Genomic DNA, 24,553 nt, shown 5'->3' on the forward strand with positions numbered 1-24,553 from the left:
CACTAAAATCTTAACAAGTTGATTCACCACATCTAAAATCTGAAGACTCATGCCCTCTCAATTCCATTCTGTGGATCATTGAAACAAATCATATTTTAATTGTTAAATTGAAACTTGAAACTCTTTGAAATGAAACAGAAATATGGCCATGGACACAAACCCTAACATTCAGACTGAGAGTCTTACCCCTTAACCTTTAGGCCACAGGTGGTCCTCCCGCTTTTGGTGAAAACGGTAACCATTCTAGGGTCACATACAGGGGCAGCTGTGGAAATGGACAGTTGCGGCTTCTCCACTAAGGCGGAGGAGCGTCGCCCCCCGCCCGGTGAGCAGCAGCTGCCAAACTTTTACAATAAAATGCTAATAATTGCAAAAGGGGCAGGGCCATGGGTGTGACAGGGACAGAGGGGGAGTGACGGGCTGGAGAGAGCAGGCATATGCTCCCAGTCTGCCTTAGAACACCCTGGCCGGGCCCTCTGACCAATCCGAACACTGCTGCCATGCTGCCAGCAGCATGACTGCAGCGTTCAGATTGGCCGCATGGCAGGCTGGGGGCCTGTGCCTGCGGCGAAGGCAAGCGGAGCGGGACAATAGTGGCGTCAGTGACAGGGATTCAGGTAAGTTTTTTTAAATTAATTTTTCTTACCCTCTCACCCCCATCCCGCACCGCCCCACCCACACCCCATGCCGTGAACCGCTCCTGGAATTAGGATGTTAAATACGTGATGGATCGAGCACACAGCTGAGATAGAAATGCACAACAAGTGACACTAGCTCTGTGATACTCTTGTCTTTAGGGACAGATGCTATAGGCATATTTTGTCTTTTGGACAGGTCATACTCAAAGCAGAAAGTATTGGATTAATTCTATTTTCTAAATTAGTGGACATTATAATTAACACAGTCAAACATCTGTGCATCTTTCAGAACAATATCAGGTTATTTCTTCATCTGCCTTCAGACTTGAGGATCAAAGATTTGACTAAGGGCCTGATTTAGAACTTGGGGGACAGGTACTCCATCTCAACGGTGATGAATGTCCATCCGCCAAAACCTAAATCCCATTCTATCCAATGGGATTTTTATTTTGATGGACAGGATATCCGCCACCATTGTGATGGAGTAACCCATCGACAAGTTCTAAATCAGGCTCTAAGTGTTGTGATCTTTGGGCAGTTAAGGACTGCTAATGAAAATTATTGCTAATGAAAATTATTGAAACATCCCAGTTATCAATGTCTAAACTATTGATGTCATAGTATCAGCATTTTGTGCTTTCTCCAAAACAACATGAGGTCAGTTCTTCATTTTAGATCTTCCAGATGTGGGGGTTAAAGGAATGGTTGAATGTGGATATCTCTGTGTGGTGGAGAACAGGTAAACGCAATATCAACTGATTGGGATATCTATTATATAGAATGCTCCTGCACCTTGTGAGAATGAACACATTTAGATGTATAGAACATTTACTTCTTTTAGTGGAATTCTACATTTCTCTGCCTGCAGAGCTTGACTCGACAAAAGAGTGTGCGACTTTAAAATAACTGACAAAACAGCCTGCTAATAACGGCAGGTGAGGGGTAGGCTTTTTGTATAGGCACAGGAGACAATAACTTAAGCCATGAACTTAAAGAAAAGAATTTGGGAAGGAAGAATATGGGTTATGTTTTATCAGTCCTTCCTCTTCAAATTGAAAAACATATACTCTTCTCCACTGGCAGTTGGACTTTTTTGCCAAACTTTGCACTCCAAGTGGAGTGTAGAGTGGCAAAAACTATGCACACTCCTTTTGCTAGCGGTGGACAGTGGAGGTTACTGTCCACCCCTAATAAAAGGGGAGTATAAGGCTTGGCAAGGCTTTGTTTGGCTTCAAATGGCAAGTCAAAGTGACAGTAAACTGCACACCCAGGCCCTGCAATGGCAGGCCTGAGACAAGTTTGAAAGGCTACTTGTATGAGTGGCACAATCAGTGCTGCAGGCCCACTAGTAGCATTTAATTTACAGGCCCCAGGGTATATCGTATACCACTTTACAAGGAATTAACAAATAAAATAAATGTGCCAATTCAGTATGAGCCAATATTAATATGTTTAGGGGAGAGAGCACAAGCACTTCAACAGGGGTTAACAGTAGTAAAGTGCACAGGGTCATAAAACCATCAAAACCGTGCTCAGAAAAATGGAGGGAGACAGGCAAACAGTTGAGGGAAGACCACCCTAAGGTTGTCAGGTCTAGCAGCTCTTTACAGGACCCTTTCAACAGAGGGAATTAGAATAAAATTGTGGCAAGAAACGTGTGAATATTTATCCTGTCACAGACTAGCAATTTTGCCACTGCAGTGCAGGGGAAGAAGCAGATGGGGTTGTGTCTTTACAAATGCCACCTTCTTGCAGCCATAGAGTATGTTCCCTGTTAATAGCCCATGCCTTTAGACAGATTGTCTCTTGGACACAAGTACAAACTAGCTCCAGGAGAAAGGCAATCATTATGGTTTAAAGAAGAGTATGACACTTCCCCTGCTTCTTTGGGTATTATGTAAGGAGGAAAAGGGGACTCCCTGATCAGACTCTAACAACATCTGCCATGAATGTGATTTGCACACTTAAAAGTAAAATATGTATTGATTTACACATTTCTAAGTATGTATAGAATGTAAATGCTTGTGCCATGGTAATCGGTGCAGATGTCCATGTGTCTCCTTGGCCTGTTTTTGCATTATCTAGCTATCAAGCAATCTTGGTGAAAATAAAAGGCAGCACAGCTGGATGGTTATTACCCTGTGCAGGAAAACCAATGAGAAATAACAACTTTTGAACCTATGATCACAGATGTAGTCCAATAAACAATCCACTCAAATTCTCAGACTGCCCATGGGAGATAATCCTGCCTTATGGAGAATCATCGGCTGAAAATTCTTTTTTACCAGAATCAGGGAATTGCCACCAATAGATATGCTTTTTTGCATTAGTTACATGTGCAAAAACACTCTGTAAACTCAGTCCTTTTTCTGGGACATCTTTGCTCATCCAAGAAAAGATCCTCAATGTAATATTTTGTCAATGTGTCTTCCTGTCCCACAAACATGGCAGAATAAGTAGGAGTTCTGTAAAAGAAATATCATTATGACATCTATTTTTGCTGGATAATAGTTAAGTAACACAAATGCATAGGCAATATTCAAGCCAAATGTTTGAATCTGAAGGGAATTTCTCTGCATTTCATCATTTTGAAGTTGATAAAATGTATACTATTGAGTTGAAAATGTATTCTTATTAACACTTATTACCAAGAGTAATATCAAACCAGAAGTAGGTTGTTAGAAATTATTATTAATAAAAATATTTTAACCTTATTTTTATTTCCCCCAGATTTATTAAAAAATGTTTAATGGATCTTTTTTTGCTTTTATTTTTTATGCATTGATAATTTACCCTACATATCAGCGCATGCCAAGCCTTTCTCTCTGCCAATTAGTATCTGATTCCTTATAGAGAGTTTTGGTAAGAATTGGCTAAATAGCCAGACATAATTCATTTTCATTAATTAGCAGGATATAACCTCATCGAAAAACGTTTATTTGATGTTGTGTAGAGATTATCTCAATACTTGTGTTACTGTTATCCAGGTCTGTGCAAACTGATTTCAGTGGCAGGACTGTAATTTAACCAGCTCATTTAGAGGTGATGCTTAGGCCTAATTTATTGTGGAAAGTTCCATTCTTTTACTCAAACTAAGAAAATGCGATTCTTATCTTACAATTTCTCCCTTCGCTTGTCATAAAACAGAAAACATTATTTATGTAAACCTTTCAAGCTCTCTTAAGCTCTCACCTGTGTATTCTTGGCTTCTTTGCCCCGGCTGTAATATGATTAATGATTGTTATTTTTACTACTTCAGTTGCTCTTCATATTAATATCAACCACAACATCAACAACAACTACTACAATAATAATGCCTTTTTAATTAAACACTAATATAGGTCCTTCTCCATTTCCATGCTGGTCTCCAGTCACTAGTCTACCACGCGGTTACTCTTTTCATAACATACCAATCTTGTTTGTATTGGCTTGATACTTTCCAGCTTGTTAGGTCAAAGGTCTATACAATCCTCTTATTACTATTGTTTAAAAAGAGTATTACTGAATATGTCAATGGGGGCAAGTGATTCACTTTTCATAAAAAAAGGTACTATTAATCTTTTAATTTCCTCATGTTTTCCAAATCAAAATTCATTCACATTATTCCCATATCTTTACTTTTAACTTTGTGGAAGCATTGTTTCTAGTTTAAGTAGTTCTCAATGTTAAGAAGCGCCTTTAACCTATAATTCAGAAACAGAAACAAGGGGAGGACATGGAATTCAGTCTACACTATTGGTGGCAAAGTCAACTCTACCAGAGAATTCTGGAAATGTGGGCCTTCATGAAGATGGGTAAAGTTTTGTCACTTCAAATGACTCTGCAAGAGGCAAAGTTTTAATTTATCCAACTGTCAAATCAATGTAATTTGAAGTCCGACTAGAAATAGGAGGGTCATGAATCTGCAGATAATCAAGATTTTCTACAAATTTCGGAAATGCTAGTTTCTCTTTACCAAAATCACATGTGATGCAATAAATACACCAGAAAGGAAACAGAACAACATGATATATAAAAATGAATCCTATTGCATAAAATATCATTAAATCAAACACAACATGTATCATTAATGCCCTGCTACACAAGCAGTTGTCAGAACATCACACAGGTTTCTAGGTAGTCTTCGATAAGGGTGCTCTAGAAAAGAAAATCCCAAAATTCAAAAGATTTAACATTATAAGCCTCTGTATTCCATTTTCTGGAAAAATTAGGATATCTCAGTATAATAAAACTGGGTTTACATTTTGATTTAGAAAGAAATATTTGTTCATGCCCCAAAAAAGGAAAGTATGGTGATAAAGCATACATTTCACAAGAGACAAGTGTGTTTTCGAAAAAGTGGAAGCAAAGGTGACATCTTTTCCATACATTAATGAAGACATTATGTCCTTCCAAACCTACAGGAATACTCTCTTTTCCTCGCTATCTCTTGCAAGATGATGGGTTCAAACCAAGATGAGGATACACTGGGGACATTCCTTCAGTACATCGAAGACATGGGCATGAAGGCATACGATGGGCTTGTGATACAGAACGCCTCGGATATCGCTCGCGAGAATGACCGGATGAGAAATGAAACAAATCTGGCTTATTTGAAAGAAAAGAATGAAAAACGCCGCAAACAAGAAGATGTAATCAAACGGTAAGTGCAACAAAATTTTTACAAAAAAACAGGAAGAAAAAGCAAACTCCCCGGGGGCTAATCTATGAAGGAATAATCTCAAAGAATGTTTAGTTTCTGGGGCAAACCCATGATGACGTATGCAGATTAAATGGTTGTCTACAAGAGCAGTTAAATTTATCTTTATGTAGGGCGTCACTTTGTGTTCGGAATATTTTTCTTCCTCTGTAGCAACGCGCTGTTTTCTCGCTGTTTTACGGTACACAGCTTCACCAAACACTTTTCTCAAGGAGAAGATTTTTTATGATGTCTGGCTGAACGAGGTCTTTGTAAAGGTGGTTCTGTGGTTAAATGGAGGCGTGTTAATTCTTCATTTAAAGGTCATAGCTGTCTGAGCACTTGGATAATTGTTCTACACCCAGTTAGTGCACAGTTAAGATAGCCAATAATGATCTTTCTTTCATTAAATGCTGAAATTGATGTTAAGGTTGAGTACACGAAAGCAGATTAATTGGAATACAAGATGCTAATTCTACAGTGAGACTTCATTTAGGTGAAGAGCAACTTGAAAAACAAATTAAAAAACAGTTTAACATAAAACTATTTGACACACCATTTCTGAGAAGAACCCAGCTTAATGTAAGAAATGCTATTAATCGACTTTTGTTTGGCTTGCACATTTTTTGCAAGCAGTTTGTTGGATGGCAAAACTTGGCACAAGTTTACAGGCTCACTTGCAACAAGAGATCAAGTTGAGTGCAACCTTACAAGGGGCCAACCATTTACCATAGTTGGATAACCATCAATTGCAGGACACTCAAATAGTAGTAAAGCTGTGAAGGCTTTTATCATTGAAATGCACAATTCATCTGTCTTGGTCAAAGTTTCACAAAGTTAGTTCAAGAATAATACCTACGCTCAGGAATCACCAACTAATTGTTGACCAGTTAAAATTTGAAAAGAGTCTGCCACTGCATGTCACCATGCATGATACTATGTTTTAGTAACTTTTGAGCTGAATGAGTTAGAAGTTAAAAAAATGCAATTTATGCACCAGATTGTGAATTATGTGGCAAATGTGTTAATTGCATATTTAAGTAGAAAACGCTGCAGCCAAAAAAGCACCTATTTTCAGTGGTCGTGGATATTTCCTATAAGGTTTTATCTAAAGCACATTTAGTTTGATTCAGTTTTTTTTGTTGTGATGCAAAGCATTGCAAAGAATAGTGTCCTAGACTCCGAGGATTTAGTCCGATGTTTAGTCGGTCAGAAGGCCTATTAGATGATTAGTTGCTGAGCTACAGCTCAAGGTTCCACTACATGAGAGCCTCTACCTCTATGGTTCACATATGATTTACAACCACCTCCTCCTCGTTACATCACAAATACACTGTCATCAACACTTATTTAAATATCCATTCCATTATTTAATACACATTAACTTAACTTCACTTGTAGTGCTCGCCCTAAATCAAATTATTTAAAATTATATTTAAGTATTAACCTTAACCTCACAATTCTAATCTAGCCCCATTTCTACAATATTTTAATTTTAAATCAATTAAATATAGACTAACATTGGCCTAACTCTAATCTCTGCACAAACCAAAACCCATAAACATAAAAAGCATTGGCTAACCATAACCATAACCATATTCCTAATATTTTATTATAATTATTTAATGCAAACATACTTCAAGATTACCTAAAAGCCAACCCCAACAATTCATATTTATTTAGTTAAAATACATTTTATTGAACAATTAATGTTGACCTAAAGCTGATGCTAATGTTACTATAATATTACATTATTTTGATTTTCAGTTAATTAAATGATAGTTGATTTAACCTAACTTTAATAAGACACCTAAACTTAATATTTTATTAATGTAAATGAAATGAAAATAAATAACCTCGACCTATCTCTGGTCGTAGTCCCAACTGTATTCCAGAACTATTTTTATGTCATTAAATTTAAATAAATTGTAGCTTTGACCCTACCCTAATGCAAACCAGAATCCTATCCTTTAATTATTTTCAATTCAATTAAAGTACATTCAATTAAATAATTCATCTTAACATAACCCTAATGCTAATTCTAACCTCACTCTGTAAGTTTATATTTTAGTTAAACGAAACAATAATCACCTTTATCTGACCCTAACACAAAGTCTGCACATAACCTTTAATCAGTTTAAATTAATTTCAGTTGAGTAACCTTAAACTGAACCTAATTGTTATTAATTGAAATAAATGACATTGAAATAAATTAATCCTAAACCCTTACGTAATTTACTTCAAAACACACCATACTTACCTTGTTGCTTAATTACATTACTCAATGATTATGATGCAGTACCTCTGAAGTAGTGGTGCCTCATCCAAATGGATTAGAATCAGGATTGGTGCACCCATAGTAAATTATACAGAGGTGATTGTTTCTGCAGGTATATAAGCCCTTTGTCCCGAATGTCTTCATGTAAGGTGCTTAGTACTTAGAACTTGATTCAAGTGTCTGCTGAATGCTAATAGAGCATTTTCACAATTTGTTTTCAATGGTTGTACATTTACAAATGTGATTACATTCTGGTTACCTAGTTTTAAAGTCTTCACACTTTGTTGATGAGTTTTTTTGGGGGGCTCTTTGTAGATGAAGTTACATGATTATAAGCATCACATAATCTGCCACCTGTTCTCTGTGGTCAGTTTGATCTATTGTTTTCATCCAGGGCTATTAAGAGCTTTTCTCATTGATAGTTTCTAGATTTGGTCCAGTGCACCTCATAGGTGAATCTAGGTTGGTATTCATGCATAGTGTTCTTTATTTCCTGGTAATCTGGAAGTTCTTGCATCACCTATCTTTCTAGAACCTTGCTGGTAAAGTATAGCTATTTGACGATCACCCGTAGTTAGCCAAGGCCTATTTGTCATCCACTGATTTCTTACAGAGGACACGTGATGTTGGTGAAGAAAAAGGGAGCAAGTATTTATAAATGTTTGATTTGGATCAAGGCAGGAATTAACTGCTTCAGGTACATGGCTGGACAGGGTCCTGCAAACAGGTTAAATACTTTAGATGTTAATGCAAGTCTAATCATCACTTCTTTTCGCATTGGGATAAGTGTCCTGAATGAAGAGTAAACTGTGCAAAGAGTGTATGATTGGCAAGTTTTAGTGAGCAAGGCCTGAGTGCTAGAAGACAGTCAAATATTTTGCAAGCTGTCGACTTAAATAACATCAGGTCTTCACAACGGTGTTAGATTGCACAGAGCTAGCTTTTCAGGGTGGCTGGATTGTCTAAGTAATGAAGTCAACATCACATGATTCCCATGCCAGATTGTCGGTAGATGAGATTCATTTTTGTGGTAGGGCAGAGGCTGCTTTTTAAGGAAAGCAGCGACATACGGATTGTCAAAAACAGGCCAAATATCTTTTTTTCACATATATCATACCTAAAGAACCTTTCATTCAGGAAAAGATTAAGGGCTTGATTTGGAAAGAGATGGTAATATTAAATGTCACAACATGTGGAGGAAGTAGTGTAAGCTTCACTTGCTTCTGAAATTGGAAGATTTTCTGTTATCACCGAACTAGAACCTATCTCAGGGCCTTGTGTGTTTTTGTGGCTTCAGAGAAAAAAATTAAGTTCTATATGTAATGCAAAAACAACCTTTTCAATAATGACCCGGTACCATGTGTTTTCTTACTCAGCAAGGTCAAATGAACATTGACACTTATATCAACAGTATCTTGAAATGTCCTGTTTCATTTTGTAAAACTTTGCTATTTGTGTTTTATATAATCTACATAAGCGTATATTCAAAGGCAGATTGTTTCATCTACTGGAAATCATGGTATTATAATTTCATTTACAGCTGTCAGAAAATCAATGGAAATTTAATGCTAATATGGTTAATATTTTATGTCACGCCTAAAATGTTCAAAAACACTTCACACCACTACACAATAAAATTGTAAAACATTTATTAATGATTTAAACTTTGGCAGAAAACATCAAGTCCTCCTTAAATGGTGAATGCCTCCAAACAGTTACTCAACACTCTGTATTCTGACCAGTTGTGCGTCTACAAGAGACCCCACATACAGATGTGATATAGTAATTATTTAATGGGGTGCATTCCACATTTTTTTCTTTTTGGCAATGTTATAATCTCTGAAAATAAACAATGCAAAATTAATGGTTGATATAAATGTATTATAACCATGTTCTTAAGGGCATCTGCTTACAACTCTACCTGTGCCCATACCCTGACTGATCTAAAGAGCAGTGAGTTGCTTGTATCCATCAGTCATCTCACAAAGGAACTGTGAGCTTATGATATAAAAAGGAGCACATGGTGTATTGCGATATTTATTTTCTACTATAATAGTAATGGTTTAATTTGAATATGTTTGCAGTAATGTAACTTTAAATTTTTCTGTTGTATCATACTTCTTTTATTGATGAGATTTTGAACTAGGAATGCCATATTTTCATAATATTACCAAATATTTTAGGGGTGGTAAATTAAACGATTCAGCTCTTAAGCCTGTTTAGGTGCATGGCCATATTTCCTCATCCACAACAGAAAATAAACCTACAAATTTGCACTACTGTATGTAATTTATTCATGCATAGGAAAAATGTATATTCAGATGACATGCGAAGTGAATGCATATATTGTTACTGTTTATCTTAAAGTCTAAGTCGATGGGTAGGGCTCGATGAAAAAATGATTCTGACTGTGTAACACGTTTCAGGATCCAAAATGCTAGTGTGATTTAAACCATATGCTTTGCAAATAATGACTAATTGGGTGGTGATGCACAAATGCTGAATCTATTATTAATGATACAGCACTGATGGTGATTATTTTGTAGGAAAAAAAGAATGAAACTTCAACTCAGATTTAAGTCCCAGTTTTAAACACAGGGAATGTTTCACAGACGTTTATGCCACCTGTGCTCCACTGCAGTATGCAGATTTGCGAGAATCCAAATTGTTGTAATTTTCCTCTTTCCTATTACACTCATAAATCTCTGGAATCTGCAATTATGATGCATTTTACTAACTAGTAAAAAAAGGCATTGGGAATATGGGCATTTCACAGGGTTCCAGAGGCTGAGTGCACTGTAAATACAGTGATCTCCCACAAAATCCTAGGTTTGCAGGTGCTCACAATGTAGTTGTAGATAGTTGCCCAACTTGGAAAGGCATGCAAATCTATTCCTGTAAAAGGCAAGAGTCATTACCTTTCAAGTGAAGGAAACACATCCACAATTAATGTGCGTATCATAAAGAGGTGTTCTGTGGTGAAGCAAAAAGGAATTTGTGTGTAAAGAGCACATTTCCAAATAATTTACTCATGATGATTTTTCTGCATAGTGTACATTTCTTTTATGGGAATTTTGTGTCATGGATTTTTAGGATGGAGAATATTTGCCAACCCCCTAAAAAGTCAATTGATACCGAATGTCACAGTAATGTTAAGGGAGCATTTTACCAACTATCAGTCCTAGTGACTAGTGAGTCAAGGTGCATTGCGAGATACAGTGTATTTATCTGTGAGAAATGTAGTATTTAATATGTTCTTTTTTGAAGTTTTGTAAGCTCTGTCGACCAAAAACACAACTATCTCGAGGCATGTGCAACACAGAGTGCTCAATACATTGGTACAATATCTGGTTTCTTTCCAGAAACCTATTTTTTGAAGGCATTCCCAAATATTGCTTTCTAGATCGAATAAATGTCTTAAATAAAACTTGCAGAATATCTGTACACCCTTAGTGACTACCATTTTAGTGGTGATTACTGCAGACATTGAAGTACATTTTGTAAATTACTGCTAGGGTTGTTACCACCCAAACAAAGTCTAGTGGTTATACTTCAATATGTTTAAAAGATACTAATTAGACTAGGAGAACAGCTCATTACTGCTAAGGTTATTGAGACTTCCTGTGAGAGTGTGAATGGAAGAACATGTCATAAAGCTTCAGAGATGAAGAACAATATTGATATAGTGAAAGTCCCACGTAAACAGGCTCATAAGGTATCTGGAGGACAATTTCAGTGACTAGAACATCAGATGAAGAATCACAAAATAAATCATATCTGTATGTATGCAGCCATAAGATGTGTGTGTGGCAAGCTTCAAGTGGAAGTAAACATTCAATTAGATCTCTAAAATATATTTGTACTTGAGTAGAAGCGCCTGGGTCCTCTCTTTTAATAAGACTTGTCAATTGCTCCACAGTGGTGCAACCTTGCTTGTACAAAGGCTCTAAAACTGTACTAGGGGTATAAACAAATCAATGAGTACAGTTTAAGGGATCCTTTATATGGACCCTTTATGGATTTCTATGATTGAGTTTACATCTGTGGTTCCTGTCAATTCTTAAACTCTCTGTACAAAATTATGCACCCAAGGTATGTCATACGATGATACAAAATCCCTGCCAGAAAAAAGACTGACACTGGCTGAAAATCAAATTACTCTGAAGCAAGGGATAGCAATTATGGCTATTGTGAAATAGAAAACTAAATTTATTGAAGACAAAAGTAACCCTTATGCCTCAACAACTTGTTTGTAATGTATTTTGCCTTATACGTGATAGTAACAGAGACAGAACTAATGTTAATAACAAATATTGAATTTACTTTTCCAGAATTCAGTCTGAATTGAATTATTTCTATTTGTGTTTACTCAAAAGTAGAAACTGAACAAAAAGGCAAGTGGAAAATTATGCCTCAGATAATTGGTTGGAAAGGTAACATGGCTACTCCACTGCAAATATTGAATCTCAACCGCCACAAAATTAAAGAATGTGGTATAGTTTAGATGGGCAAGTATATAGGAGCTTATTTTTAAAATCAGTTGCCTTTCACATTGAGTTTTTTATTTATTTCTTTGCATGATATTTTCATCCTGTGCTCAACCCAAGGCTTTACATTAAATTTACCGGGTATTTCTGGTCCTAAGAGTACGTTAAGAGTACATTGTCTACCCTACACAGAAAAATGCATGTTGTCACATCAAGGCATTCTCACAATAACAGACATATTATTATAAAACACCACACTGCCCACACCATCTTAGAGGGGACATTCAAGACAGCTTGCCCTCTCATGCTGCGCATCGTTGCAGTTTCTGCTAAAACTCTTTGGTTCCTCTCTGTCTATGTGAGAGGACTCCCAGCAGACTAACAGACTTCTTCTTCACCTCTGAATGCGGGTAGAGGGGTTGGGCTTCTTTTCCAGGACCAGAAGGGCAGATTAGGGCTACCACTGCTAATTGCTCTCACGTAGAAACTTGGCAGTGTAGTTAGGGATGTTAGATATGCCATTGTGACAAAGTGGTGGGACTCTTTTTTTGTTTCACTTTCCTGGTCACTTCTGTAATAACACTCTGTTGCATTATCTGCATAATCGCAATTCATGCCTTTTTACATAGAACGCTGTTGCTTCAATAAAATCCTTTGAACCAAGCTTCTGCTTCTGTTTTCTCTTTGCATATATGAGATTTGTATACCTGAGAGAAAAGGGTACGATGTGCTCCACCACGACTTCCCTGAGGAGTCAGACTGTGATGTGATAGGCTGCCATAAATCAGTCTCACCTTTGGTATTGGCAAGGTGCTGCTAGCTAGCCGGAAGGGTTAGGCAGACAGCTGTCACCCATTGTGGATCAGACTCAGCCCCCAATGCTCGGTGGTGCTGACATCTAAAATCCAGCAGTCTCGTTACTACAACAGGAGTTTATGACAACACAAATACTAACAACATTAAGTTGGCAGACTTCTTTTGGCATACAAACAATACTCTTTGGATTGGAACATGTAAATAATGAATGCCCTAACACACAAATGAAGAACATCTTGGTAGATTTAAACTTTGGGATCTAACTTCTAAAAGAAAAATGAGTTCTTTCTAAATAAATATTCCTATGAAGATAAGATTTCCCAGACCATGAAGATGCGTTAGCGTTTTAAAGGAAGGGTTTAACTTATTTGTAGTGTTACTTTCTTTAGATATTAAAAGAAATCCTCTATGCATGCTGGCACTATGAAAACATGTAGAGCATTATTAGACTTTTCATCCTTGGTGTGGTCTCCCTTAACCTTTTGCCTCTGTTTCCCAGGTTGTTGATGTGTGCTGGACCTTTGCTGTTTTTGTTACTCTGTGAACTCTACCACTGCTAACCAGTGCTAAAGTGCAAGTGCTCCTTTACCAAATGTGTATGTAATTGGTTTATCCATGATTGGCGTATATGATTTATTAGTAAGTCCCTAGTACAGTGCACTAGAGGTGTCCAGGGCCTGTAACTCAAATACCACTAGTGGGCTTGCAGCACTGGTTCTGCCACCCTCAAAAGTAGCTCTGTAATCATATCTCAGACCATCCAGTCTGAGTGTGCAGTTTTAACAGGCTTTAACCTTCCCTTTTCTTACATGTAAGGCACCCCTAAGGTAGGCCATAGGTAGCACAAGGGCAGGGTACAGTGTGTGGTTAACGTCGGACATATAGTAATGTGATTTATATGTCCTAACAGTGAAATATTGCTAAATTCGTTTTTCACTGTTGTCAGGCCTGTCCCTTTCATAGGTTAACATGTTGGCTACCTTTAAATCTGATTAAAGTGTAGATTCCCTTTGGGAGCGGATGGATATGTGGAGTTTGCACCTTGCACTAGACAGTGACACAAAGGGAGCTGGGGTGTAGTCTGCATTTCCTGATGAGACATCTGTGCTAGGAGGGAGGGGAGGAGTGGTCACTCACACCTGAAAGGGGTGTGCCTGCCCTCACACAATGCAGTCTCCAACCCCTTGGTGAGTGTCTGGGGCCTGGCCTGGGCAAGGCAGGATTTCACATTCAAGAGAGACTTTGCTTTGAGGTAGGCCTATGTCAAAGGAGAAATTGGGTATAAGAAGGGCACCCACAACCACAGACTTTAGAACACTTCCAGAAACCAAGAAGAACCTCTGCCTGGAAAAGAGCTGAAGAGCTGAGGAAGAAGAGCTGCCCTGCCTGTGATGGTGCTTTGAGGAGCTATCCAGCAGTTGCTGCTTCTGCCAGAGTAAGAGGGCAAAGACTGGACTTTGGATGCCTTCCATCTTGTGAAGATCTCCAAGGGCTTGATTTAGAGCTTGCCTCCTGTTGTTTGAAGTCTCAGGGACAGCAAAGACTTCTCTCTGCCAGCACCTGGAGTCTCTGGAGAGACTCCTACTCTACCAAGTGGTGCCCATCCAGTTCCTGGGACCCTGAAAGGAGAAGCTGGCAGCCTAAGAGGAAGAAATCTATGTACAGAACGCCGTGCGGGGAAAAGATTGACGCAACTCCAATCTGCGGCTGTAAAATCAACGCATCGCCGGCTTCGCGGCTGAAAATCAACGCTCGCTTGCAACACGACGGAAAAATCGACGCACGGAGCTGGAGAAACGACGCACAGCATCGCTGACGGAGGCTGGTGAGATTGGAACCCGCGCTGCGTGGTTTTCGGATCATTGTGTGGCTGGATTTCCGATGCAAGTACTGCTTGGCGTGTAAAAACAACGCAAGGCCTGCCCCGACCCGAGAGTGCTGACCGGATCGACGCATCGCTCTCCTGTGGAGAGAAGAACTAACGCACCCCGACCCGACAAAAGGAAAAACGATGCAAGGTCTCCCTTGTGAGTAAAATCGATGCATCGCACGCCCTTTTTGATGCACACTCACCCGTGCAGGGTTATTTTTGACGCACCCAAGGTACATTTGCACGCTAGCAGTGTTAGTGTGTGTTTAAAACTACATGAAGACTCTTTTTGCTTTTTAATTGATAACTTGACTTGTGTATTGTGGATTTTCGTTGTTTTGGTCTTGTTTTGTTTGGATGAATATTTCCTATTTTTGTAAACCTGTGTTGTGTCATTTGTGTCATTTTGTATTGATTTCATTAAGTTACTGTGTGTGTTGGTACAAATACTTCACACCTAGCACTCTGAAGTTAAGCCTACTGCTCGTGCCAAGCTACCAAGCAGGTAAGCAGGTGTTAGCTGAGGGTGATTCTCTTTTACCCTGACTAGAGTGAGGGAGTGACTGCCAACCAAAGACCCCATTTCTGAAAAGCATTATACATATGTTCAACTGAGCTCCGACAATTCCTTAACAGGAAAGTTACCTAGAGGCAAGATAAAATCTGCTTTTGTTGTGTGAAGCATGCTCAAAACTATTGAGATGCTGGGCATGAAAAGATTAACAGTTCAAAAAGTAAAAGATTTCTTATAGCATAAGGTTTAATCAAAGGTCATGAAAGTAGTACAAGCGTGGTAACTGACTTGTATATGAAAGATACTGGGCTGGTGTGGCCCTTTAACATGGTGGAAACGTATCCCTTTTCAGCAGTGGTTGTCTCAAGACTGTATGCAGCTAAGTATCCACAGTGTTATGTGGATCCTTTGATGACTTTAGGACAGCAAGGAGTCAGTGACAGAGAGACATCTGAGGAAGAATACAAGCCATGAAAGCTATGTAAAGTTTCTCTGTACATTTCAGAAGCCCAAAGTGATGATGTCTTGAGAAATTAAGAATGTTCTGAAAGTGATGTGGTGCCAAACGGGTGGAAAAAGTCTATCTCCCTGCCAGACTAGACGTCAACTTCGAGGCAGTTACATTAGGCAGATGTTAAATCTCAGAGGGTTTTAGTGGATTTCTTGAAATATTTATTTGACAATATCCAAGGAACAATCTGTATAACTATGTAGCAATACCTCATTTCCACTTCAGAATAGGGCTTTTAGCAGAGAGACTGTTAGGTTAAAGGAGGTACATCCATCTGCAGGTGCTTTGGAGCCATCTATGTCCCCCCAGAATCCACAGCTAGCAGCATTCAGGCTTCTTCAGTCTTTAGTCTTGAAGTTCCAAACACAAGGCTTCCCACACATGCATTAGCACCTTTATTTTATGTGGGAAATGTACCCACTCAGAGGGTTGCAATATGTCTTCGACCTGCCATTGACTAATACTTTCAGAAACAATGCCTCTAATGCTGTGGATCTTTCTATCCACTGACTTGCAAATTGAAGTAGTGGGAAATGTAATAGGCTTCAAAGTCAGTAAATCCTAGACTTCCTATTTAGGGCAGTTTAACAATATGCATTACCAGCCTGCATTTGCCATTTTCCAAAACAGCTACAAAGAGTCTAATTCTATAAAGAATCTGCCCGCTATGTACTTTTCAAAGAGCAGGAAAACATGTAAAAAAAATATAACACCATATACGTCTTAAGCAAAACTTGCCACATGACCAAGATGAGTAATGTGGTCATGGTATCTATTGAGTGTTATTGGCCCCCCAACCCTATCCCCATAATAACTGCGTACCATTTTCTAAGGAAACAATGAATCCTGATTTCTAAATAAAGAAGATTGTTGTTTAAGTCATTGGTATTTGTAGGAGGCATCCTTTCTCATTGCCTATCCCCCCACCAGTTGTGTGAATTATTCCAATTAAATGTGGATTCTATCATACTGTTCAATAAGCAATACTGAACCTTAATTATTATTACTTAAGACAGAAAAACACCAGCATTCAAGGATATATCATACATTCCTCCCAACACCATTATACCCCTATTTGCTAGTGAATTTGTGAGTTATTCCCCTGGTGTCCTATTGACAATGTAAACAATTGTAATATGTGGTACAACTGCCTAGAAACCCTGCATTATCTCCCAATAGTGGGATATGGCTCCTTCTTCCTACTCTTACTTTTACCTTGCCATACCAAATTCTTTTACAGAATAGCAAGGAGGAGCCAAAGGTCACAAGTTCTAGTTTTAGTTGACTTAGAGCTCATTTCACCCAGAAGTACTTCAGCATTCCCTTCTTTGGGTTTGGGTTGCTAAGTAAAAGTTTGAGATGGCTCCAAAGCACTCTGTTAGTGGCCTCTCGCTTCACAGCTGTATCAGGAGGACCATTGGCTTCCACCACTGCCTATCTTGTGTGCATGATGGTTCTGATCCACAACTCATGATTTACTGGAAGCTCTTTCACGCTCAACGGACAAAAGCGCAGGAGCCCTTTTGTAGAGGGCCATTTGTGGGCAGCTCCATGTATTTTCTTGTGCAGTACCATCTAGTTCGTTGGTCACAAGGAAATTTGTTTCCACCTCAGGGGCTCCAAGTAACCAATCAGCCTTAAGACTTCCCACATTGTTACACAGAACGGCTTAACCACAGCAGCTCTACAGCAATTTATACGCTCTAAGGAGTGCTGGTAAAATATATTCCTTCAACTTCATACATTCGCCTTAGTCATGGAAAGAGAAATTTGCCTCTGTTTTTCAGATAAAAGGATTTTTGGCAGCTGTTTGACATCACATTCTCACTGCAGCCTGCACTTTCAGGAATCTTTGCAAAATCTGGAGATATTTTTCCCAGCACACCTAACAAACTTTTTCTATAATTGAGTAAAATGAAATTTGTGTTTACATTCATAGAAAATTATTGCGCTTCAAACTTGCTTGAAGAAAATAGAATAAGGCCCACAACCGCTAACGGAGACGAATGAGTGTGCGTGTTTTTGGCTCTTTAATGTAGATTTTCCTAGTCCCATGACAGAAAGTCTTAATTTTATTAAAGACACGGAGGCGAGTATTATGCGTTTCTTTTCTTACTTTATTAAATAGCAGCAGTCAAGAAATATACTACAATTCCCAGGAGGCAAAAGAACAATAGCCAATGGGAATAAAAACGTAGTCAGAACAGTGTACACCACTCACATGTATACAAGGGTATTATGACATCACTTGACTGCCAACAGCCCTCTTTTGCTGCGAGAGAGTCAATTAGAATTAAACAATGGAACAATAGAAAACAGAATGAGAATTGCCATAATGAAAGACAGAACACCAGAACAAAAGTTCAAAATCCAAGGTAACCAAGATGGATCCTGGTAAGTAGCTCCAGTGGGAAGACCAGCTTTGAACGGTGCCATGGAAGCTTGAAGAGTAGAAAACCAAGCTGAAGAAGGAGTCTTAAGTGGAAGGTTGAGGGATGGCCAGCGGTGCTGAAAGAAAGGAGGGGAAATAAAGAACAAAGGTAATAAAATTGGAGGGATAACACTCGCCTCCGTGTCTTTAATAAAATTAAGACTTTCTGTCATGGGACTAGGAAAATCTACATTTTATGACAAGACCGGATGCTCCTATTATGCGAGTTTAAAGCATATTAATTACATTCAGAGACACATTATCGATACGTTTGCAGTGAAAAACTTTAAATACATTGTCATTAGACCAGTCTGCAGATTTAAGAACATCTTCTAAACGGGAGCCTGCCCAGAACGCTTTAGAAGCCATTGCCCCTCTGGAAGAGTGTGCTCCAAACATAGAAGTATCTATGCCCGCCAGAGACTTCAACCATTTAACCCACCGAGCTAGGGTAGCAGCCGAAACAGGAGAGTGGGGTTTCCTAAATGAAATGAGTAATTGGGAATGAGAAGAAGATCTTAAATCTGCAGTCTTTAATTCGTACACTTTTAAACATTCTCCAACACATAGTTTCGGGTGATCAGGAAAATATGGGTAAAAGACTGAGGATAAATTGGTTTTGGTTCGACGAACCACAGTAAACAAAACCCCCGTAGGTGTAAATTGCCGATTAGAAATATCCAGAGCTTTAACATCTGAGAGACGTTTTATAGAAACAAGGCACAATAACATGGTCAACTTTGCAGATAACATTTTTAACGAAAGCATGAGATTATCAGGCCATGACAGAATAAATTTCAAAACAATGTTAACATCCCATAATTGACTATATTTAGGCAAAGGAGGATTGGAAAACTTTACTCCCTTTAGTAAGCGGCATAGGTTGATAGTACGGAAAGCTTTGCCTTTGCTGCTTCAGCCGCTAGAAAGTTTATAATAAAAATCAAATCCGCTGAAAAGGGATCATTGTGTTTTCCCAGACACCAGCTGTGCCAAATAGACCAGGCTGACGTGTAAGCCTTTTTAGTGCCTGGGGCCCAGGACGGTGAGATGTATTGGGAAGCTTCTGTCAAAATGCTCGGGAAAGATTGAGATTGCCTGAGATTTTACATGCAGAGAGAGTTAATAAATTGTCCAGGATGAGAGGATGGGATCGGCCTAGAGGGTCGAGCAGTAGATCCTGGGAGGAAGGAATCAAAATCGGGAAATCTATTAAAAGTTCTAGAAGTGCCGGGAACCAAGTTTGTGATTGCCAAAAGGGAGTTATAAGAATTAAAGAGGCTTGTTGACGCCTGATATGGGCCAGAACCCTGCTGATCATGAGGGAAGGGGGAAAGGCGTAATTGAGGGAAAGGGACCAGTCCTGTAAAAAGGCATCTGATGCCAAGGCCAATGGATCTGGACTCCAGCTGTAGAATTGGGAAAGCTGAGAATTGAGGCGAGACGCAAAAAGATCGATTTGTAGAGGACCCCATTTGTTCTGAATGATCTGGAAAATTGAAGTGTGTAGTTTCCAATCGCTTGAATCTCGAAGATGACGAGAATGCCAATCTGCCACCGAATTTTGAGAGCCCAGAAGGTACTCTGCATGAACCGAAATGTGGTTTAAAAGGCAAAATTCCCAAAACCCCTTGGCTAGTTCCGCCAGAGGTTTGGATCTTGTGCCCCCAAGGTGATTGATATAACGAACAGCAGAGATGTTGTCCATTCTGAGGAGAATGGCACAGCAAACTCTGTTTTTTACAAGGCTTCTGATTGCAAAGGAGCCGGCAAGCATCTCTAAACAATTGATATGCATTTTGGACTCCTCTGACGACCATGTGCCTCCAGTCGAGATTGGTCCACATTGGGCCCCCCAGCCGGTTCGGCTTGCATCTGATTCTAATACAAGATCTGGGGCTGATGCAAAGATAGTCCTTTCATTCCAGGCCTCTAAATGGTCTATCCACCATTGAAGTTCTGTGCGAGAATCGACGTCTAATGGAATGATATCTGCATATGAGAGGCCTTTCCTAAAGTGACAAATTTTTAACCTTTGAAGGGCTCTGTAGAGGAGAGGGCCTGGAAAAATGGCTTGGATTGAAGAGGAGACCCACAATTTGCGCTAACGTTCTGAGAGAGATCTGAGAACTGCGTAGGACTTGTAGAATTTCCAACTTTATGGTCTTGATCTTTGCAGAGGGAAGCATAAGAGTGGCAGAAATTGAATTTATTTGGAAACCTAAAAATTCTATAATTTGAGAAGGGGTTAAGATAGATTTTTCTCTGTTTATGATAAAACCTAGATGTGAAAGGATGGAGCATGTGAGGGATAGATGAGACAAAAGGGATTCTGGAGACTGGCTCATTATTAGGATATCGTCGAAGTAGATGATGAGTCTGACACCTTGAGCTCTGAGAAAAGTTACCACTGGTTTCATGAGTTTGGTGAAACACCATGGGGCCAATGAGAGACCGAAGGGTAGAGAGGTAAAATGAAAATACTGGTTTGACCATTGAAATTGGAGAAACTTCCTGAAATTAGGGTGGATTGGAACCACTAGATACGCATATTGAAGATCCAATCGCACCATCCAATCCTTTTGAAGAAGAGTATCTCTGAGATGGAGGATGGTTTCCATCTTGAAATGATGAAAGACTACAAAGTGGTTGAAACCCTTGAGGTTTATCACAAGCCTCATTTTTTTGTTTTTCTTTTGAACAAGGAAAATTGAGCTGGTAAAACCTGTTGGATCGGGAAGGGTAAGAGCGATGGCTTGTTTTTGCAATAGGGATTACACCTCCGAGGTAATGAGAGATGCAATGTCTGAGGAAAAACGTGGGAGGGGGTGTAACTGAGTCTGAATAGAGATTGCATAAAGTTCTATGGAATAACCTTGAACTGTGTGGAGAATCCAAGGGTCTGCCGTGATTTCCGACCATTTTGGTAGGAAAAAACGGAGACGTCCTCCTACAGGTATAGAAGAAAGTATAAGACTTACTTGGTTGGGAAGAGGATCTCGAGTTCCTGAAGCCTCTGGAGCGGAAACCTCTTGCTCTCTGAGGATAAAATTGCGGCCTATACTCTTGGTAGGACGCGTTGTGGTATCCTCTGGAACCTTGGTTGTGGTATGGACGGCCGGCAAAGCGGTTCCTTCCTCTGCCAGCCCTTGCAAAAACCTGCTGGGCAAACATCTTTTTTAGCGATTGTTGAGCCTTATCCAGCGACGTAAAAGTTGCTACATATTTACTTAAGTCTTTGATAAAAGACTCTCCAAATAGAGCACCGTCGGTCTGAGCATTGGGTTGGACAGTCGCCAGGTTGACTAGTTTAGGGTCGCGTTTCAAGAGTAGACCCTTGCGTCTCTCATGCTTAAGAGCGGAATTCGCATTGCCTAGAAGGCAAAAGGTACGTTGGACCCATAGAGTAAGCTCTTCAGGGTCGATGAAGGAGCCATCAATTCTAGCTGCTTCAGCGATGTCAAATATACGAGTTAGAGGACCCATAACATCAAGCAGTTCGCCCTGACAAGAAGCCCACGCCTTATCCTCTCCTTTGTGTGAATCCTTGCCTAATTTCATAAAGAATGTCAAGAGGGGTTGGTCAATAGAGGGAGTAACTGAGAGATTACGGGAAAGGGAGGGGCGAGGACACTCTGATTTTAATTTCGCTCTAGTTTGTTTATCTAAGGGACAATTAATTTTTGCAGAGACATATTGTGCAACATGGTCTGCAGGAACCCACTCAGTAGAGTTGGGGTGAAGGATATTGGAAGGGTCAAACATCGGGAAACCCTCGGGGTCTAAAAGGTTGGAAGTTTGGAGGGAGGATGGCTTGGATTTCTTAGGGGGCGGGGAGAAAAAGAACCATCATCCCCATTGTTAGACACATTGGAATCAGAGTCCAGGTCATGTAGATCGTCATCCGTATCAGGGATGTACGATATTATCAAGGGAGCAATAAAACATTTTTCCTTGGATTTGTGTTTTAAACTTGGTTTCCCAATGTCCAAATTTGTATACTCCTTGGTCGGAGCCTTTTGAGGAACCGCGTCCTCTTCCACATGTGAGAAAATCTCACTTTTCTTTTGCGCCAATTTTTTTTGGGGGGGGGGATTTTTATTGGGAGAAAGGCGCTGACTGCATTCCCCTGCAGCCTGGGCCAACATAGACCTAGAAAACATGTCAGAAAAGGAAAGTTCTAGGTTCTTTGAAAGTTTCTGCATTGAAGAGGATACTGCCTGTTGGACAGAGGATTTTATGAAAGCAGACAGTTCCTGTCTGATATCCTCAACATCATGTGAAGGGGAGTTGTCTGAATCCATGATGGGAATGAAAAAGAACTGGAAAGTGAGGGGTTAACAACAGGGAAAGAGAAACCACTGAAGCTCCGCCTGTGGGCGTCGCCAAATCTGAAAAGCCGTGAGGAAACGAAGGAGAAGGAAGGGCTGTGGAGCCTCGACAAAAGCGAACTGGTAAGGGAGCCAAAACCTTGAATAGTGGATGTGAATGCTCAGCAAATTGAACTGAGCGCGTGGGCTGCCGAGCGCTGAAGGAATGCAACAACCTTTCAGGGAAGAGAAAGTGTGTAGTGCGCCGGGGTTTCCTCAAGCGCGGCGATACCAACTGCCGCGTGAGGAAACCCGGTAGTTGTAAACAAAGCGTGCAGGCCGCCGCGCGCCGAAGTGAATGCTCGGCAATTTGAACTGAGCGCACGGGCCGCCGAGCTCTGAAGGAATGCAGCAACCTGCCTTCTGAACAAAGGGGAAATGAGTTAGAAACACAGCGTGTTAGTACAGCGCGAGTGGGCAATATATAATTAATAAAACGAAATAAAACTACAAGACTATAAAATTTATGCAGACAAAGATAAAAGGGTACTTAACTTGACTGCGAGCAGCAAGAAAAGAGGGCTGTTCGCAGTCAAGTGACGTCATAATACCCTTGTATACATGTGATTGGTGTACACTGTTCTGACTACGTTTTTATTCCCATTGGCTATTGTTCTTTTGCCTTCTGTGAATTGTATATTTCTTGACTGCTGCTATTTATTAAACTAAGAAAAGAAACGCATAATAGGAGCCTCCGGTCTTGTTGTAAAATTCTCCTTATGATCGACATCCATTATCATAGAAGGCAAAGACGAACACACTTTTTCCAACAAAATACTCGTATATATGGTATGAAAAATTTTACAACAGAATATATTATTTTGTTCTAAATATATAGCCAAAAAGCTATGTTTATCATCAATGTTGGGTGGTTTTGATGATCCGAGTTAAGCAGGTTGTCTGAGGTCTATTTTTAGCACCACAGCATGCCAGTAAACTGAATTACAGCTTATCTTCAAACACGCCTTGCTGCCACATCATATCTCAACAAGCTTTGATCATCTTTTGGTGCCTTTTATTCAAGTAGGTCATAAACATGTTTCAAGCGTACAGCAGTTGAAACATCAAATACGCTATAGAATAAGGAATACGTAATTTTCGTTTAGATTCACTTGCACTCCCAGGCGCCAGCTATAAACCTTCGTCCTCTTTCAAACCTAGTACTGTGCAGCTGGCAATGCTCGCCCCTCCCCCAAGGCTCTAAGAGGAACGCCAAGCGAGGCAGTCTTGTTTCTGTTCATTATTTGTAGTAAACAGACAGACGCAGGGGAAGAGGTGGAGCCTTCGGCAGGGCGGCCTCGGTGCTTGGCAGCAAAGAGACTGGGTAGTCGGACGCTGTCCCGAAAGCCTGCTCGGCCTTTAATTAGAAAGGGATTCTCCCATCTGTGCCGACAGTAATCGTGTTTAGAAGGAAAGGAGGGGTGGTCAGATGCATTTCCAACCTATTTCCGCTTTCCGTAACAGTAGAAGAGATTAGAGCATGTAACCGTGTATATTTTTTAATTTAAAATTTCTTACATGTTAAATTATTCTAACCATACGTCACCATAAATAATTATTCACCTATACAGGTTGTTTGAGAAGGATTTAACTTGCTGAGCCTGGTGCCTCACCTACAAGAAACGTGCACCGGTTAAACATTGGAGGATGCGTTCTTTTTATTTCCATTGCTGACCAAAAGTGTCATATTCCCTGGTGGTTATATAACAAACACAGTGTTTTAGAACTGAGCAATCTGATGATTATGAATAGCTAGCTGCTGTACGATTTATGAGGTATAACAGCACCCGATTTTCTCTTATTTTAAATCATGTATTTGTAAAATGATGTGAACATTAATTGCAAAACATGCTCAAAAGTACATTTGAGGTTAGTTGGCTTCAAAGAGGTCAGAGTTTATTTCTATATTTATTTAAAATACGCAACAATAACAGGAAATAGCAGATAAGCACTCCCTTGG

At 39.7% G+C, this 24,553-nt stretch overlaps 1 protein-coding gene across 2 annotated transcripts in view; it reads left to right on the forward strand.

The window, feature by feature from the left end:
* NYAP2 (neuronal tyrosine-phosphorylated phosphoinositide-3-kinase adaptor 2) overlaps positions 1-24,553 on the forward strand; it is a 1,263,566-nt gene that overhangs the window by 72,837 nt on the left and 1,166,176 nt on the right. Inside the window, exon 2 of one of the 2 annotated variants that reach the window (XM_069213494.1) lies at positions 5,042-5,280. In XM_069213494.1, the coding sequence (XP_069069595.1) occupies positions 5,075-5,280 (206 nt within the window). In that variant the 5' untranslated portion in view covers positions 5,042-5,074. Of the gene's footprint in view, positions 1-5,041; positions 5,281-24,553 lie in introns of those variants that run through there. The other variant, XM_069213495.1, reaches the window with a different exon arrangement.

This window comes from Pleurodeles waltl, chromosome 11, assembly GCF_031143425.1.
Source record: "Pleurodeles waltl isolate 20211129_DDA chromosome 11, aPleWal1.hap1.20221129, whole genome shotgun sequence".
Taxonomy (NCBI): domain Eukaryota; kingdom Metazoa; phylum Chordata; class Amphibia; order Caudata; family Salamandridae; genus Pleurodeles; species Pleurodeles waltl.